The sequence below is a fragment of the Polypterus senegalus genome, chromosome 14 (genome assembly GCF_016835505.1).
Source record: "Polypterus senegalus isolate Bchr_013 chromosome 14, ASM1683550v1, whole genome shotgun sequence".
NCBI lineage: Eukaryota > Metazoa > Chordata > Cladistia > Polypteriformes > Polypteridae > Polypterus > Polypterus senegalus.
The window spans coordinates 1,449,378-1,470,360 of NC_053167.1; the positions used below are offsets into that span (position 1 = coordinate 1,449,378).

At 37.3% G+C, this 20,983-nt stretch overlaps 1 protein-coding gene across 1 annotated transcript in view; it reads right to left on the reverse strand.

The window, feature by feature from the left end:
* Positions 1 to 7,951: 7,951 nt before the first annotated feature.
* The window catches only part of ptpn1 (protein tyrosine phosphatase non-receptor type 1), a 103,791-nt gene continuing 90,759 nt past the window's right edge, over positions 7,952 to 20,983 (reverse strand). The window contains exon 9 of the mRNA XM_039734622.1: positions 7,952 to 8,599. Within this exon, the coding sequence (XP_039590556.1) occupies positions 8,386 to 8,599 (214 nt within the window). The 3' untranslated portion in view covers positions 7,952 to 8,385. The remainder of the gene's footprint in view (positions 8,600 to 20,983) is intronic.

Sequence of the window (20,983 nt, forward strand, 5' to 3'; positions counted from 1 at the left end):
TGACATTTGCCATCTCCACATCATTGCATTCAGTTTTTATTCACAATTTGTTTATAGTGTCCCAACTTTTTTGGAATCCGGTTTGTACATTACAGAGGCGCTAGAGGCTGGGAAGGTACCCTATCTGTGTAGTGGTACCCATTAACTGACCATAAGAGGTGACTTTACATTCATAAAAGGATAATGATGAACTGCAAGTTGCGTAAAACATCCTACAGTTCCTGGATGACCATCATATCCCACTTCTTTCCTGTACTGCAAGTTCATTAGATTCGTCCACCATTGAGCACATCAAGGACATGGTTGGATGAAAACTGGCATGCCAGAGACGACAAGAGGTTACCATTGATGATATTTGGTTATGTGTTTCTAGAATGGCATGCTATATCCAATGTCCATGCCAAAGCGTGTACAGTCAGTTATTTCGGCTCATGGTGGATGCTGATTATTGCGCATCTATACTAATAAAAGGCAAAGCCCACACTGACTGACTGACTGGTTGACTCACTCACTCACTACTAATTCTCCAACTTCCCGTGTAGGTAGAAGGCTGAAATTTGGCAGGCTCATTCCTTACAGCTTACTTACAAAAGTTAAGCAGGTTTAATTTCGAACTTCTACACGCAACGGTCATAACGGTCAACAACGTCCACCAGGTTGAACTTTCTTATTTATGGCCCCATCTTCACGAAATTTGGTAGGCGGCTTCCCTGCGCTAACTGAAACCAATGTATGTACTTATTTCGGTGGTATGACGCCACGGTCACCTGCAATATTGAACTTTCCAACGTCACTAATTCTCCAACTTCCCGTGTAGGTAGAAGGCTGAAACTTGGCAAGCTCATTCCTTACAGCTTGCTTACAAAAGTTAAGCAGGATTCATTTCGAAATTCTATGCGTAACAGTCATAATTGAATCCTACTTACGTACATATATACGGCCATAGCCTGCAGCTCAGTCTGCATGTGAGGCGGAGTTGCGTCACCCATCACCACACCTCCCACGTAGTTGGCTGCCTGCCTATATTGCGTCCCCCATACGCACGCCTCCCACATAATTGAGTGCCTGCCTATATAAGGCCGTCCGTCAGCAGCAATCCGGTAGATACGCTGCCACTACGATGCGTTTGTCATGCCTAAGATGAACACGATATTCGCAAGTTTAGCGAGAAGACGCAAGGTATAAACAAGACTTTTGATCACTTTCTAACAGAGTTAAAATTGCTCGTGAAGAACTGTGCTTATGCAAACGACGGTGAGATGGTCAGGGATAGAATAGTGTTTGGCACAAACTCGGCAAAAGTGCGAGAGAAACTTAAGTGCCGGGTCTGAGCTAACATTAAATAAAGCCGTGGACATCGCAAGATCACACAAGATAGCACAAGAACAGCTGAGAACCTTCGATGCATGTACTCCGAGCGGCTCACGTGAACTGACTGTGAACACAGTATGCACACAAAAAGGAAGAGCTCCAAAGAGCGCTGAACAAAAAACGCATTACACAATTGAGAAGGCAGCAAAAGAATATGAAGCGAGTGAGGCATACAAGCAGATTCATAAGTGCAGCTACTGCGGAAACAAAGCACAGTGGAAAAAAGTCGATGTCCAGCTAAAGGAAGACAGTGTAAAAATGTTGAACCACTTCGCCAAAATTTGCAGGAATGGGAAAGGTAGACCTGTGCATGCAGTGTGTGATGTCTCAGATAAAGAGGAGGACGAGAGGTTTATTGATGCAGTAAGAAAGGAACAACCATCTGAATCTGAACAAGCCTTTGTAGACATATCAATAAGAAAGCAAGGTGAAAAGCTTAAGTTTAAATTAAGTTCATAGACACATTGCCGCCAAATACTCGCAGGCAAATCCACAACTTAATACCGGGAATGCCTGTTAAACATCGTAGATTCACGAGTACCGATTTGGGTGGTGAACACTTCAATGAATGAAACCTGTTATCTTTATAGCGGTTGACAAACACGTAATGTAACTTGAACACAACACGTCCTTCAAATACGAACCCGATTGAAAGAAATAATGATAATCAAATCCTTGATGACAGCAACACTCATAACAGTCACAAAACAATTACTGTATATTGACAATCATGTTACGTTATTTTTAAAATGTTTCCTTTTCTTTTTCAAAAGTTCTTTAACACACTTCTTCTCCGCTGCAAAGCTAGTTTAGAATATTTAAGTGAGCCGTACTTCTAATCCGATTAGTTTTGCATCACAAGTAACCTGCCATACAAATATTGCTTTGATATCTCATGTCTTACTTTGCATTGCAATTTTAATGGCCAGCACTGTTCATTAATTAGGTTTATATAATGTCTATAATATAATGACTACCTGGAACAGTTTCACAAGCTTTCTGCTTGGTAGAACGGGGAATGGTATCTTCAGAGTTGGCCAGAAACCTACAAACTGGTAAGAAAGAAAAAAAAAAATTCACACACAAAGTCGCTATAAAAAGCAAACATGCAGAAAAGGTTAATGGTACTTTTTTTTTTTATTACTACAATCTATTAAGTCTGCATTACATTCTTACACATGTAATCAAAATTAACAAAGTAAGAACTTTTTAATAATAATAAAATATGACTGTAAAAAAGGTTGTTGTGCACATATACAGATTATTGTAAATTGATATTTAAGACTGCCCCGCAATCCTGCAGCAGAAAGTAAGCCGGTGTAAAAATCATTCGGCATTACTGGCACAATGTGCCATTCTTAAAAAAAATTAATAATAATTTTATATATATATAATTATATATATATTAAAAAACAAATTCAAGGTGTTCTGAGCTTATTCAAGATTTTAACTAGCTCAAAAAAGAAATGGTGCTGTGTAATACTCTGATAAATGTTTTAGCAAGTAGCAAATACAAGTTCCAAAAAGCAAATGGGGCATGGCAGAAGTGTGTTTAAACTGCCTACACTAAACAACACTGATAAGTCATGACCTCAGAAACTTAAATATAATTGTATTTCAAAAGGTTTAAAAAAAATTAAATAAGTGCAATAAAATTTGAACGCTTTCCATACGAGTTCACAATGTTGGGCAATTGTGTTCACATGCGGTAGATATTAAGGCAGATTTATACTTCACCAAGAGGTAAACTTCTGAGGTTCTGTGTCACACACACTAAATTGAAATCAAAATATCAATTGCAGACACACACACACACACACACACACACACACACATTTCAAGTAATGGATCTGTCTGAGCTGTTTTTCCCGTAAGGATCCAAGTGAACTCTTCACAGCAGAAACCCAGAGGAGTCCATTCAAGGGAGCACAAAAACCGACAGAAGGGTGGCCCTCTAAAGCATATTTCTCAGGACTGGGTTGGAGGGGCGGAAGTGTATTCAGGCTCTTGGCCCTCTCAAAAGGCATGTTTCATCGTTTACTTTGAATGTGCCATGCTTGGTAATTTTCTTGTGTTGACGAACACAAAATAAGCCTTGATCACATTCCTTGCTGAAGATTTGATCTTCGATCAACATGACCAACACCATTGTTGCAGCTACTTGAACAAATGGCGGCTCATGTTAGTCATGAGTAGTGCAGCTATCTGCGTGTGCCATTTATAGAAGCAAACATTATGTGCAAGCATATAAACTATGAACGCTTCTAATTGGCACAAGGGCAATTCAAGTTCACCCAAAGTTCTTGTCTGTGTGAAGTATAAATCTGACAGGACAATGTAGCAGCAGGCTTGACAGAAAAGCTCAAATACAGTACATGATGCCATTGCATACTGCGGTCCCTCCCAAATCTGGTAGTCAAGAAATCCACCCTTCCTCAAAATTCTGATGATGATCAGCTCACAATCCGCAACCAAAACACTCCAACACGTTGCACAAGCTAGCTCTTTTCTTGAACTGTTGTTCCAGTCCTTTGTGTCAAGTCAGGTTTCATTTACCATCTCCCACATACAGAGCCTGCTGTACAACAAGCATGGGCAATAATTTCAAAAGGCATTCTGTGGCAGAATAAGGGACAGTAATAAAGAAAGGATTTTCACTACTTACATCGTTATTTGTGCATTGCAAAAAAAAAAAAAAAACAGCCTTCACAAACTCTGTAGCATTGATCCTGCATGCAACCTTATTTCATAAGCAGGATTACCTTGGGATTAGAAAGAAAGGACTCCCAAGCCTTTACAAATGGTGACTCAAGTCATGACCCACCACTCCACACCACTAAAAACAATGAAAGCCAAGAAGGCATTGGATGTTGGCGTATATGCAATTTTAAAGCCTAACGTTGCAGCTTTCAAGTGCACCTCACTGGTGAAAAGGCAAGAAAACAGTATATTTTCAGATCTTTCACTTTAAACACTGACAGGTTTCCAATTAATATTTTAAAATATCAAATAACAGCAATTAAGACGGCTCTGGTCTAAAGCTACCACAAAAGAGTTATGTGGGACCTAGAAAAAAAAAAAAAAGAAATTGATAATTTAGGAGTAAAACATCCAATTTCAGCATTTATCCACCTTAAAAAAAGGGCAAGTGTGCATGTCTGTCTGTGTGTCCATCCAGTTCAAATGTCTTGATCAATGAAAAAGCATCAGTAGTATTAAAATGCATTACTTTTATCATTCCAAAAGATGGCACATCACAAACATGTGTAGTAATAAAATGCATTGCACGTGCCATTCCACCAGATGGCGCATCACAAACATTAAAACTGCTTTTAGGAAACCCATACCAAATTGTGCATAACAGAGACATATTCATTGTATGGCACACTGCAAATGTTAATGCTGGGTTCTTAGTTGATTATTAAGTGATCTATTAATACACTATGACATAAATCTGGGAGTTCGAATAGAACTAAATGAACTTATTATAGATGATCAAGACAATATGATTATGATAATGACCACAACATATTTACTCAAGACTACTTAGAGAATGAGGATACACTGCAAATTATGTTTATTTTTAACACCTGGAACACAGGTAGATCAAGTAACTTACTCAGGTTTACCCAGCTAGTCCAAGGCAAGGACTAAAACCACAAGGCTGCCAGCTCAGACTCCAATGGATTAGCCACTTCTCTTCACTACCTAACAGATGCAAAATGCAGAATTTTGTGAAATTTACAATGTAAAGCACAATTTACATTTGGGATATTCAAGTGCAAGTTGCCAACACCCTTAATTTTAAGGGCAACCATGAGTTGTAATTACAGGCAAGTTTAAAGTTGGCATTTTTACATGTACATGTCAGTTAGAGAGGAATTAAAAGCGGGAGGCGACTATTTTGTATCACTGGCTGTATGCTTTGGATCATTATCTTACTACATTATCAAACACTTTTGAGAACTTCAAAGAAATGGCTCACAACAGCAAATAAGATACAGTTGAGATTCTAATGCTGCGTTCCATTTACATCGGAAGTAGGATGATGGACCGGGGAATGACGTCACACCTGAGTTGACCGTGTTCCAGTAAAACATTCGAAAAAACCAACATGGATGCGTCCAGGAAAACGTTTGCCATCCTTGCTCCATCAGAGTAAATCGCACTTGATACCAATGCATTTTGCAGTATTTTGCTCATCCCAACACTGTAGCAACATGTGCACAAGTAGAAGTTGGACAGTGCTGCCTGTATGGCTGATTTATTAAGACACAAATAGACAGAAGTGCTAATAACCAGTACATACTACAGCTTTCACTAAAGTTTGCGGTGCATGTCACCATTTTGGATTGACGTCATGATCTGAAGTCGGACAAACTTGGACTTGACAGACCAACCCTGAGTTTCCGAGTTGGAAGTCCGACTTAAGGGGGCACTCCAGTTGAAAATTCCGACTTCCCACTTTAAATGGAACGCAGCATAAAACAAGGCATTTTTCGAAGACCAAGGCTTTGGTGAAGTTAATGGGAGAGTCACAGGCTTAATGCAGATGTGACCAACTACTAACTTTTACAAATACAAATGCATCATAAATATTTCCTAATACTTAGTATTGCTTAAAATAATGAGATCAAGAGACAATATAATCTTATTCTAAAGCATCTGGATAAAATATATCATAAATAAAACATGTTAAACTCTACTTAACACTCCTACATTGCGCATCTGGAAACCTAAAATACAAATTGCTCAGACATAAAGTTAAACTTTAACTTGAGAGCTTTAGGAGGGCAATGTGTAAATATACAATTTATGTACAGTATGCACTTTACAGATTTTTCTCACAAATAAAACCGAATAATGGGCCCAAATTTATTGAAAATGTATTTATTGAAAATTTGTAACGTCCAATTACAAATTTTAAATTGAGAAACTATATTCTGAGTAAACGTCATTAAACGTTTTCAGACTATAGAAACACAGCATGCAGCATCGGGGACCAAGCCCTTATTACTAGAACAATCACAAAGCAGGCTTCCCAGATTTACAAACCTGGAAACATCTTCTATAAAGACATCCAATGCAAATCAGAACTCAACAGACTCATTATTTGCGGCAGAAAAGCTTATGAAAGATCCTTTCAAATGTAGCATATTGAAGAGAAATTACGTTAAAATAAGCTTCCTGTGTCGTTTCCAATCAGGTAAGTTTCAACCTACTATTCACTTCACAACTTAATGCCATGTCTTGGCTATTTAAGGGCTGAACAAGTTCTGTGAAGCTACAGTAGAAGAGAAGTATCAGCTCAGGAGAAGCCTAAGTCTTAAGAGAACCCTTAGGATGAAACTAAGTAATGACGATAATGGACGTTTATGGAAGGTTCTTTCCAGCAAGAATACAAAATACGGCACAGGGGCCATTGGAAGCTTGTTCAGTGAAGGCAAAATACCCTGCATGAAGCAGCAAGACATATGAATGGTTATTCTTTTATGTAAATTCTAGTCTGCAAATAAATGATTATTTATTGTGAACTGACTGTATTCCCTTGTTTCATTTACACAACTGAATAGTTTAAATTCTGTCACTGCTAACAGTAGAACTGAGGCACAAAAAAAAAAAAAACCCTCAAAGAACAGGACATGAAGTTCAGCCTGCTGTGAGGCAAAATGGCATGTCAGACAGTGAAAATGTAATACAAGAAATTCTAAGCCTCATCCCAAGATTAAAATGCGCTCAGCACTTACAGCTACTTTATAATGCAAAACAAATGCAAGTGTTGTGTAAAAACTGCAGTATATATGTGTATGAATGATTTGAAAAAAGGCCCATTATATTAAAAGCAAACATTCTATTAAAACTAACTTCAAATCTAATTTTGAAATGTACCTGTGTATGTCACTTTTGAATGCAGATGTAATACAAACTAAAATATTAAAGGTTTAGAAACAAAATTTGAGTTTTTGAGAAAAAAAAAATAAAAATTGGCATGGAATATTATACGTGTCGCCCCAATACATCCTTTCATAAAGTGGGGGAATAACATACACAAAACATGTACACCAAGGGGCATCAAAAAAGATCTCTAGGGTTTTAAAATATTATCTCTTGAAATATGAAACAAAACTCTGTCACTTTCTCCATAAAAAGTGCAGAGGATCTTGAAATGTAATTTTCTTTAATGAGTTTCTAAGGCAGAACTTGTTTCTAGCTCTATAGTCTGTGGAGCAACCTACCAACAGGAGGAAGATCGACAAAGAAGCAAGTGGAGAGTGGCAGGCTTTACATCCCTTACTTTTTTATATATTCATTATCTATATAAAAACCACACAACTAAAGCAAACCAAATAAAAGCGAAATGACAGTAGCCTTCCAACCTGAACACCTCTCATCCCCTCATCAATCTCCACAACCCCTTCATCCTGTACTGTGGTGCTCAGAGAGACAGGAACAGTAACGGAACATTTCAGCCACAAATACATGCTCACCTTGTGACCCTTTAGGATATAAAATGAAATTTATATATATATATATATATATATATATATATATATATATATATATATATATATATATATATACAAAAAAAAATGGTGTTTTGTTCCACATTAAAAGAAATGTATAGTTTTGAAACCTAGGAGATGTTTACCATGGCTGTATTGACACACACTCACATAAACACTATATATATCAAATATGTATATACACAAAATAAAAAAAGCATACAATTGTGATACACACACATATATACATAGATTCCCTTACATAAAGCACTGAAAAATAAAAATAAAATACATGGAGAACTTTTTTGTTTTGGTGCAACTCCTGATAATTAAAGCCCTGAGATTATGTTAAACAATCCTGTGGACTATTACAGTATAAAACCTGGTTTGCATTCTAGAAAATTAAAAAGTTCTGTTATTGGCCCTGCGGAGTTGAAGTCCCACCAAAAGGTGCTAGTGAGAACATCTTATCAAGTTATGAAATATTTTGGTAGCCATTTCTTCTACGATGTCAATGGAAAAAGGCTCGGTAACAGACGTAAGCACCGAGTGCAAGTGCAGTGTAAAGACACACGTTAGCGAAGAGCCTCTTTGAAGCAGCCACGGAGTTGTCATCTTCTGCCTCTTCTTTACTTCTGTTCTCAGAGAGACTTTTTTGTCCATCAGCTATTTCAGACGGGATCACAGGATCTTTCTCTGCTCTCCTCCTCAGTTCTGGGTTCTCACTGGAGATGGAAAAAAAAAAAAAAGATAAGATATAAAACTAAACTCTGTCACATGGAAATTCAAATAAACTATTAAATACAGATTCTACCAACATTACAAACAAAAAGAATAAGGTTAAGATATAAAGCATTTCAAGCATTCTTCACAACTTATACCTCTCAGTTCAGCCTTGTTGTTCTTCTCTGGACTTTACTTGCGCTGCTGTGTCATTTTTTTTGCAGAGACCAAAACTACACATAGTACATCTGCAGTGCATTATAAATCTTTGGCATAACCTCCTTTGACTTGTATTCACACATTATGCTATACAACCTAACATTCTGTAATGTCCCAAAAAAGGAAAGCAATGCATTAGAGTATCAAGAGTGTACATTAGACTGGCCTCCATCCATTTCTACACTACCATTCATTGCTGGAGTTAAAATTTACTAGACCTCCACTACCTCCTCGGGCTATTAAGGTAGTTCAAAACAAAGACTCCCCCCCCCCTCCTCTTAGGCAGTTTTCTTTTGTAAATTGGGTGTGGAGTAAAGGGATTGGGGAGGTGGTATGGTCTTGGACTCTTTAGTTTGTTACGTGTGCATCAAGTTGCTGCTGTTGGACTATACGTCCTCTGTGATTTTATATTCTCTTCTTGCCATTCTTTCAAGGCTGTCAAAGGAATCAAAATAAGTATTGATTGTAACATTTTTAAAATGGTTTCAATACTCATGTTTCATGACATTGATTCTGCAGCTTACATAATGAATGTACATCCAAGTTCGTTCTGGCTTTTGACAATTGAGCCTTGTAAGCAACAATCGGCCATGGGTAAATTTGCACCCTCATTTCTTTACTGTCTTATTTCTAAATTATGGAAGCAGTAATTAGTACAATACAAGCCCTGTTGCATTTGAAGATGGGATGTGACATTTGGTTTTATTTTTCTCTGCAGGTTAAAACATAACTTGTAGTAAGATAAATGTTTAGTGCATTAAGACAGAGGTCTGTAATTATATTTATTTGTAAGCCAGTTTTATTCGGCACTGTTCAAATCGGGGCCAACACTCTTTAGGACCTGGGCTCCATAACTCCCAAGTTTTCTGAACTCTTGTTATGAAGTATGCTGTCATAACATATTAATGTATTACGTACGAGTTTAAAATTATATATTCCATCCCATTTACTACATAAGGGTAGACACCATAACGTGTCCGTGCTCAGACAGTGGAGCTACTCCTCTGTGTGTTCACATACTTGATGTATTGCAGTAGAATGTGAATTGTGGGATGGTGACTGAAGTGAATAGTTGGTTGTGATAGGTGCTTCAGAGATGGGGTCTCCATGAATGCAGCAGCATGGCATATTTTCCTTTGAGCTGTTATCAAGTAAAACACTACTCAGTACAGAAATGACTGTAATGGGATTTATTTGTATTTATTTATTTTTAAACTTTCACGATGGCCATGTTTTGTTGCAATTTCCTCAAACTGTTGGAGAACATGGCTCAAAATTTAAATCTGCCTATATAAAAGACTACAACTGCAGGTGTGGGGGGATGTAGTTTTTGTGATGTGCAATGTTGAATTGATGTCAAATTTCTTAGTATTGCACAAAATTTGACATTTTGGTATTGTGACAAACCTATGTCCCTCACTTTCCAATTCTTGGACTATGGCTAAAATGGGAGTTTCTCCATGGAGCCTCTTAGGACGTATACATGCTAATATCACTCTTTGTGCTTTAATATTCTTCAATGGCATATAACTGATGTTACATTAATATTTAAGAAAAATTTCTTAAACTCGATTATGCAGTGTTGAAAAGTGGTATCACTTGGTAAAGGCCAAAATTAAAAATTCTCAATTTCGGCGACAATGCTTTAATTAGCTGAAATTGATGACAAAAAAAAAACAAAAAAAAACACTTATTTCTGTTTTCTATTTGGCACCTCAAAGTAGACATTTTCTTTCTTTTTTTTTTTTTATTTTATTAATTTTATTGCAATCCATACAAAGCAATCAAGTTTTTACAAAAAGAAAAATTGAGTTAAGAACAGATCAATCCCCACCCCTGAGAGAGAGAGCAAGCCAAACGGCGTAAAATTTAAGGCTTGTAAACATACCTAAATTAATAAATTCTCTGTGCTTCATGAACTTATTTTAAAATATTACTGATTAAATCCTGCCATGTTTGGAAAAAAGTCTGTACGGATCTTCTGAGTATTTTTTCCAATTTCAAATTATATAACACATTGGTTTCCCACTGACTTAAAAGAGGAGAGTTTGGGTTGTTCCAGTTTATCAGAAGAAGTCTGCGTGACAAAAGTGTAGTGAATGCAATCACAATTTGTTTGTCTTTCTCCACTTTAAGCCCCTCTGGAAGAACCCCAAACACAGCTGTTAATGGGTTAGGAGGGATTGCGAGTCCAAGGCTGTCTGAGAGGTAATTCAATTTTTTTGTCCAGAATAATGTTAATTTGGTGCAGGCCCAGAACATGTGACCCAGTGAGGCTGGGACTTGGTTGCAACGTTCGCAGGTTGGATCTCGACCTGGAAACATTTTGGAGAGTTTTAGTCGAGACAGATGTGCTCGATATATAATTTTGAGTTGTATAATTGTATGCTTTGCGCATATGGAGCTCGAGTGAATTCTCTGCATTGCTACTTTTCACTCCTTTTCTGATATATTAATTGAGAGATCTTTTTCCCAGTGTCCTCTTGGATCTTTGAAAGGGAGGGATTGTAAAATGATTTTATATATTGTAGAGATTGAGCAATATTTTTTCCAGCATGGATGAGGGTGCAAGATGAGGAAAATCTGGAAGGTTCTGTTTAACAAAGTTCCTGATTTGAAGATAGTGAAAGAAATGTGTAGCTAGAATGTTAAATTTGGAATGTAATTGTTCACAGGATGCAAAGACGTTGTCTATATAAAGATCTCTAAGCAAGTTAATTCCAAATTTTTTCCAGATATTAAAAACTACATATGTTTGTAAAGGTTGAAAGAGATGGTTCTCTTGCAGAGGTTACACAGATAGAAGCTTCTCTGTCTTAAAATGCTTTCTACATTGGTTCCAGATTCTAAGTGAGTGGAGCGGAATTGGGTTATTTGTATATTGCCGATAACATGTGTTTATTGGAGCACAGAGCAAGGAATACAAAGAAGTACTGCAAGAATTTACTTCTATTGCGGTCCATGCCTGTGTATGTTCTTCTATTTGTGTCCAGGTTCTTATCGCCTGTATATTTACTGCCCAGTAATAAAACTGGAAGTTAGGTAGAGCCATGCCGCCTTCTGCCTTTTGTCTTTGTAGGGTCGCTCTTTAATTTTTTTCCAAGCAGACGGCGAAATTTTGTTGATAAAGAGCTTTATGTTTACTTGTGATGTTTACCCCGCGGTATTTAAACTATTCTGCAATGATAAAAGGTAGGGTATCTAATCTAATATTATATGCTTGATGTAATGGAAGGATTTTTCTAAAGAGAGGGGGGGATCAAGAGAGCAGATGGGCGTTGGTCGTTCAGTGCGAAACCCAGCTGCATTACTAATGTTTTGCGAGAAACGGCCGGGAATGTTCTAAAGACACAGCCATGGCTATGTAAGGAGTTGTTTTTCACTTCGAGAAGCTTTTTTCACATGTAAGCATATTACTGTGTCTTCTGGCATCAAGCACTAGTCTCAAGGGCGAGTAGAAGAAAAACATAGCGCCGTGTCCCGTGGAAGGAGGGGGTGTGAGAAACTGATCACTTCTGCATACACTGCTTCCACGTAGGCCGCTTTAGGCAAGGACACCTAATTAGTATATAAGGGAAGGTTCCGCCCTCAGTTTCTTTGGATGCTCAACCGTGGGGAAAGGTGCAACCGCCCGGTACCTGATAAAAGGCACACGGGGTTGATCCTCTGACGAGACTGACATGCGGGCTCCCTCAGTCTACTGGTCTAGGATGATGGCTCTGGGTCTTTTGATGTATGTTACTGTATGTATGTATGTTATTGTAAGTATAAGTTTGTCTCTTTAAGCATATATATTTATTTCTATAACCCATTCATATGTATTTATATGTTATAATTGAAGAAGTAAATTTTATTTAAGTAACGGACCTCTTCTCTCTGATTTTTGCCTACTTATGTTTTAATCCCTTGAACCATTTTCCCAAATCAAAACATTTTGGCGTAGTCGCTGCAGGATTTTGGGGAATCTGGTAAAATATTGAACTATTGAGTGAGGCAAAAAGAAATCAGAGATGTCTAAGAAAAAGGATAAAAACCCTGGCACGGCTCCTTTACCTCTTCCCGGCTGGGAGGAAACAGTATGGGAAGACTGCGCTAGAGAATTGAGACATGGGGGGGGGATTAGCACAATATTGGCAAAGTTTAGGCCCCCCAACACCAGTGAATGTACTAGCCGCGCTTAAGAAAATGCAAATGGACTTGGTGGGTGCGTTAGGGCGGGCCTCGATGGCCGAATCCCAGGTAGCTGTATTATTGCCGCGGGTACAGCGGGCCGAGGATGACGGAAAGGCAGCCTTATGCATAGCCAAGATAAATACCTGGCTAAAATTTGCGAGCAGCTAGCAGTACACGTAGCAATGTATAAAGAGAATGCCATACAGATTAAGCAACGATCGCTCAGTGTTAAAGTGTGTGGTGGCGCAGTGGTTAGCACTTATGCCATGATTCGAGTTTATTTGTGATTTATGTTGAAGCTTACATGTTGTTTGTTTTGAGTTAATATTCTCAATGACAGTTTAGTCTTTTTGACGAGAGTGCCGTCTTGCTGTAGTATCGAACCGCGTGATTTCTTGATAGTTGGATTTGCCCTAATTGTCGCAGGAATGGATCGCCACGGAAGCAATTCCTCGTTGTCGCCGAGTCATTTCGCCAATGGAGTCTCCTTGATCTAGAAACCAGCGCCGTTTCGAGCTGAGTAGAATCGTGTTACAGTTAACATCCGCTAACGTCATGAGAGGCTGTTTTATATTATAGTCTGATAAGTAAAACAGCCTTCAGAAAAATGTAGGAGGATAGCACCAAAAAGAAAAATTAAGCGATAGGAAAATGTTTGAGTATATAGATTTGTGTGCAAATATGTATATATCTGTACTTATATTTGTGGGGAAAGAATAACAAGCGTTGAGAAGAATATAATGCGAGAAAAAACGTGCACTGTATTTAACTTCAAAGGTACCTGGCGCTCGCTAATGTCTGTGTATGTGAATATGTCTGTGCTGAACTTATTCAATGTGTGTGCCTGCATATTATGTGTATGCCTGAGCATTAATTGTTCTCTCTGTGTGTGTGTAAATATGTTTGTGCTAAAAATGTGTGAGCGTACCTGTTATTTGTTCCGTGGGTGCATGCGTGTGTTTGGGAGTAAGAAAGCAAAAACACTGAGACTTCTGGGTAATGTAGTTCAATTATGATTTGCTGAAGCCGCCGTGTGCATATAAACTTCCAGAGCTCTGAGTAAATATGGGTTAAAATAAATGTGAGTATGAGTAACATTTGATAAAATGAAAAATGCATTCACTTTTAATAATAAGTGATAATAAGTGACAAAACTGAGGTAAAGTTGAATGTGTTAAAACAATGGTTTGGGTGATTTTGTGTATGTTATATAGTGTATTAAAGGGATCCCTATGTGTGTATGTTAAATAAGTTTCAGTGTGTTTAAAAGTATGTGTAAAAATATGTGGTGTTGTTTGCAAGAATTAAATAATTGATATTATTATGTGTAGGAATGTGAATGTAAATGTTGGAATTAAAAGAGCTCTTAATTCTAAATTAGAAAAGATATGAACAGGTGGTGTAAAAAGGTCTCCAGATTAAGCATATTATATGAGCACCCCTTTTATTTGAGTACTGGCCAGACTCTGATAAAAGGGAGGATTTTAATTAAAATGAGTAAATTTCGATTGAAGGAGACATTCTTTTAGCAAAATGAAGCAGGTTATTGGTAATACTCCTTTCAAAGCCTATGTTGATTAGTGCTGCTTAGAAAACAAAATTTACTGTATATTGGAGAGGCAGAGTACAAGGAAAGCTGCTATAATGTGAGGGTTACTTGTATGCGGTAATGAAGGAAAGTGTAAGTGACAATATGGTGTGCATTTGTTTGGTGATGGTCAAATGCAACAATTGGTATGAAGAATGGCATGTGGCAGTATAAAAACAGCCAATGCCAAACTGTAAGTGAAAGAAAGGGAATAAGGAGGGCTAACTAAGAGAAAAACAGACTGTGCTCTTTGGAGTCAACATTCTGAAAGACGTGTAATAAAACATCTGGAAGATAACAATGAAAGAATGTGCAAGATCAACTGTCTTTGACAGAAGGTTATGGGGAAAAGAAAATCAGTGTATATAATTGAAGTAGATTTAAAGTATTTTCTTAGTTTGAGATTCTGGGGAAAAATTTACCTGATAAAGAAGTGGGTTCTTCATTCTAAATATGGGTGGAAATGTGCAAAATTCTTAGAGGGTCTTATAGTAAATAAATAAAGGCACATTTTGCATTATAGGGCATTCTAATATATTGATTTCTTTCCTCATTTCATTTCTGTGTAATATTGACATGTTTGTGTGAAATACAGTGGAATACTGGGATCACAACAAAACTAATGGAAGGTTCACTTTTATATTTTTGATGCATTAATGAAATATTGAATGAGACATTTTATTAAGATCCAAATGTAATGTGGTATTTTAATAATTAGTAATAAAAAGAAAGAAATATTACTTAGGATACATGTATAGAAACTTTAAAAATGAACACCTTGTGTAAAAAGAAAAATGTTTTTAGGACTTTGCATAATTGAACAATGGTTTGTGATTAGATACATGGGGGAAGAAATGTGGAGCCTAACTTTTTGGTTATTTAATGTCACCAAGGAAAAGATTAAGAATTTACCCGTCTAGATTGTGGATTTCTTTCTTGACTGCTTGATATGTTATGTTTAATTTTGTTTAAATTTTACATTTTGAAACCAGTTTAAGTCTTGGAACAAATGCAGATAATTTGAATATTATGTCAATATTATTGGGACCAATTTTTGTAATGATTTATTATTGAGTACTTTTCCTTTTGTAATACATTGATTGACTTTATTTTAATAATGACTTGGGACATGTGTTTTTTAATTGAGTGGAAATTGCAACCGCAGCCAAACTGGAAACAGCTATAAAGAGGACTTGAACTTTGTGCTTATCAATTTAAATTTTTACTCTGACTGTTTGAAGACAAATTGACTTAGACAAGCACAGACTGGATTGAACTGACCGTTTGTTTCACCGCTAGCAATATTTTTAATAGGGGTACCCCCAACGAAACATGATCCATAAGTAGCTACTAATGAAGAATTAATATGCTGACTATTTAAATGAGCGTTTTTAAGTCTTTACATCTGCAGGTGAAAGCTGTTTTTTCCTAGTGCATCGTAGATGACAGCATTTGAAGTTGAACCAGAGATTGGGCTGTGATAAAGGTCTGCAGATAAACTAATTATCTGACTCCAAGGAGAACCCAGCCATACCAAAGAGGGAATCAAGTCATGAATCAGGCCATCGATCAGCTGACTACTGGACAACGCACCTTGATTCCAGTTCCAGGCATCATGGATACCTGCTGCCAAGAGCTTAATTATGCTGGTGATGTTTGAGCCCAAAAGGTCATCGTAGATTCCGAATCATAGATGACATCTGCCTACTTGGGTCCTTTTTGCTTGGGATGTTGGACCCCAACACCTGCTTTGGTCCTTATTAAGAGAAGAAAATCTGTCACACTTTTACTCTGCAGGGCTCAATGTTCTTGCTGGAGCCTGCTTTGACTGTCCACTTGTTTGACAAATGGCAACATCTTTGAAATTAAAACTATTTGAACTGTGAAGTATGAAAGATATAGAAGGGAAAGCTAATTATTTGTAGACAAAGCAGAATATAGGGATTCCTAAATAATATGTATTTAATGAATGTTTGTATTAATGGGAATATTACATAATTATTATGAATTCCTAGTGGTTAAGAATAGATATTTTTTAGATAAATGTTTTGATATGCCTTCTGATATTTTGTATGAGATAATAAGTCACCTTTAAGGACCAATGATTTGGTTATTTGTAAAGTTAATCAGAATTGAATCTAATCTAACATAAGGGATCTATTAGAGATTGTTAAGTGATTGTCATTGAAGGGACAATGCACTATTACTAGTCAGGGTCAGTCCAGTTTAGATAGTCTAGGTTATTGATTGTAGTGTTATAGCAAATAATGTAGAGCTTTACATTTAGGTACATTTATTTAATTAAAAAGAATAATAGTAAGCATATGGGATGACACACAACTAGTATTTTGGGGATAAGGGACACGTACTATAGGTCAGAACATCCATAGCTTTTAGAAGAGGATAAAACAGTTTAGGCTAGCATGTTGATGGTGATACAGGTCAAATGATTAACATCATGGCCTGATGAGTATGGAAATCAGTGAAATGAAGTAATAATTTGGCCCATAGGAGATGGAGTTTCTTATACATACAGTGGTGAGTGTGTGGTATGTGAATTAAAAAGCCCAGATGAAGTTTGAAGATCTCTGAAGATATGAATCCTTAATAAGAAGCTTGGGTATAACCCTTGAAATTGAAATGAATGTGACCTCAAAAATGACCCAGTGATTTGCATTTTGGAAGGTAGTGCTTACATCTTTTGAAGGGAGGATTGACACCTACTGTCCACAAAATGGTTGCATTAATTTGATAAAGGTGGCTCAAGGTTGAGACCACAGCTGGGTGTATATTTGGGCAATTTTATGAATGAGTGTGTTAAGATGTGAGAATGGTGAGGTGTGTAAGGACTTTATCTCCGATTATCATTGCGCACAGCGATGGCAACCTAAAACTGGGAACTTTTGAGTTATTTAAGAAAAATATTTATGCCATCTGTATCATCACCAATAATATTAATTAGTATTAGCTTTATTTGAACCTGGGAATCATGGGGGTTCATGTTAGTGAAGTAGAAATTATTCTCTTAATGGTATTGTTATATATATATTTGAATGGTATGTTGTTGCTATTACCAGTTTCCTAATTAGTTATTACTAGAGTTGTTGTCAAACAGGTGTGCACCCAATTTCTTGAACCATGGACACCTTCGGTTAAAGATTTTTATTCTTTTCTTGATGACAATGTGGATGATGAAATACCGAATTAAAAGAAACTCCTTGGGTGAAGTGCTAGTAACCGCTCCCCAGGGAGGTGACCCTCTACGGTGCGCAAAGTACCTGGGTTGAAGGAAAAATGTAAGTTCACTGGAAAAATATTTCTCCAAGCGAAGAAAAAGCACTTATTATGGACAATTGTTTTATTATCATTATTGCTTTAATGACTATATTCAACTGATATGTATTTTGTGCTTTACGAAAAATTGCAATCAGAACAAGAAGGGCAAGAGCGCTGGGTTTGCGCTGATAAAAGGCACACGGGGTTGATCCTCTGACGAGACTGACATGCGGGCTCCCTCAGTCTACTGGTCTAGGATGATGGCTCTGGGTCTTTTGATGTATGTTACTGTATGTATGTATGTTATTGTAAGTATAAGTTTGTCTCTTTAAGCATATATATTTATTTCTATAACCCATTCATATGTATTTATATGTTATAATTGAATAAGTAAATTTTATTTAAGTAACGGACCTCTTCTCTCTGATTTTTGCCTACTTATGTTTTAATCCCTTGAACCATTTTCCCAAATCAAAACACTTGAGAATTCACTGGAAAGAGTACACTTTTATTCAGATTAATTCTGAGACCAGAGATCTTTTGAAATTCTGTGAGTGCTGTTAAGACTGCAGGCACAGAATTTTCTGGGTCTGATATATACAGTACCATATCATCTGCATATAATGAGATTTTCTGTTTCAGTCCTTCTCTGCTAATCCCCTTTATCTGATCAGTATTTCGACAATGTATTGCCAGTGGTTCAATGGCAATCACAAACAGCAGCAGTGACAAGGGGAATCCTTGTCTAGTGCCACGTTCTAGTTTAAAGTAGTCTGAGCAAATGTTGTTGATGCAAACTGAAGCTTCTGGGTTAGTGTACAGTAATTTAATCCATGCACAAATGTTCGGGCCAAACCCAAACTTCTCCAATGTAGTAAAAAGGTATTTCCATTCAATCATGTCAAATGCTTTTCTGCATCCAATGATATTATTTCTGGGGTGTTTAATGTAATCTACTCACCAACTAAATCAAACAGGCGTCGAAGATTTGACGATAAGTGTCGGCCCCTAATAAATCCAGGTTGGTCTTGTGATATTACCGAGGGGAGCACTTTCTCCATCCTTCTAGCTATGATTTTAGAGAGTATTTTAATGTCGTTATTCAGAAGTGAAATTGGTCTGTATGATGCACATTGTAATAAGTCCTTATTTTGTTTTGGAAAAACAGTGATTAGTGCTTGGCGAAAGGTTTGAGGAAGAGATTGGTTATCTCTGGCTTCTGTAAATGTTGCTAATAGGAGGGGAGCTAGCTGAGCAGAGAACTTCTTGTAAAATTCTGCAGGGTAGCCATCAGGGCCAGCTGCTTTCCCGCCTTGGAGTGACTTTATAGCATCAAGTAATTCTGATAACACCAGTGGTTTATCAAGTTCCTCCGCACTAAAAGCGTCTATTTGTGGTATCTGTAATGTATCCAGAAATGCATTAGATTGTGTATTGTCTTCTTTAAACTCCGTAGTATATAGGGATTTATAATAGTCTCTGAAAGTGTGCATTATATTTTTGTGTTCGACGATTTTATCTCCGTTCGTGTTGGTGATTACCGAGATTGCGTTGCGCACTTCCTGCTTGTGAATTTGTTGAGCTAAAAACTTATTAGCTTTCTCTCCATGTTCATAATAATGATGTTTGGATTTGTAGATTAGTTGTTCAGTTTCTTTAGTTGTCAAGAGGTTTAATTCTGAATGTAGAGTCTGCCTCCTCCTATGTAGAGTATCGCTTGGTAGTCTGGCGTGTTCTTCATCTATTTTAGTAATTTCGCTTTTTATCTCTGCTGCTTTCTTGGCTTCGGATTTATTTCTGTGGGAAAGATATGAGATAATCTGTCCTCTTAAGAAGGCCTTAAGAGTTTTCCCAGAGTATTCCTGCAGAGATCTCTGTTCATGTATTTGTCTCTAGAAAGAATTTGATTTGTTTGGATATAAATTGCGTACAATTCTCGTCAGCTAATAAAAGCGGGTTGAGGCGCCATCTGCGGGGTCAGTGTATGGGGCTTAGTAATTTTAGCTCCAAGATCATAGGTGCATGGTCAGAAATAACAAAAGTATCGTATTTGCAATATTTAATCAAAGGCAAGAAGTTATTGTCTATAAAGAAGTAATCAATCCTTGAGTAGCAATGATATACTGGTGAGTAAAAAGAATATGTTCTTGAATTCGGGTTTAAAAACCTCAAGGGGTCTGATAAGTTGTGATCAGTTATAAACTTCGTAATTACAGTTGAGGCCAAAATTATTAGCCCCCCTGGAATCATGGAACATTTTCCTAAACTTCTTCCCAAAGTTTGCAACATTGATGAAACTTGATATAACCAAACATCCACCAGTGCTATGTACTAGCTTTTGATACATTTTGTAATATAAAATATATTTTTAATCTTGCTTTATATCAAATATAGTAAAAAATGGGGTGGTCAAAAATAAACTGCTCAAAAAAATTAAAGGAACACTTTGAAAACACATCAGATCTCAATGGGGAAAAAGAAATCCTCCTGGATATCTATACTGATATAGACTGGGTAATGTGTTAGGAACGAAAGGATGCCACATCGTTTGATGGAAATGAAAATGATCAACCTACAGAGCCCTGAATTCAAAGACGCCCCAAAAATCAGAGTGAAAAAATTATGTGGCAGGCTAGTCCATTTTGCCAAAATTTAATTGCAGCAACTCAAAATTGTACGCAGCACTTTGTATGGCCCCTGTGTTCTTGTATACATGCCTGACAACATCGGTGCATGCTTCTAATGAGATGACAGATGGTGATGTGGGGGATCTCCTCCCAGATCTGGACCAGGGCATCACTGAGCTCCTGGACAGTCTGAGGTGCAACCTGGTGGCATTGGATGGACCAAAACATAATGTCCCAAAGGTGTTCTATTGGATTTAGGTCAGAAAGTGTGGTGGCCAGTCAATGGTATCAATTCCTTCATCCTCCAGGAACTGCCTGCATACTCTCACCACACGAGGCCAGGAATTGTCGTGCACCAGGAGTCACTGTACCAGCATAGGGTCTGACAATGGGTTCAAGGATTTCATCCTGATACCTAATGGCAGCCAAGGTGCCTTTGTCAAGCATGTGGCGGTCTGTGTGACCCTCCATGGATATGCCTCCCCAGACAATCATTAACCCAC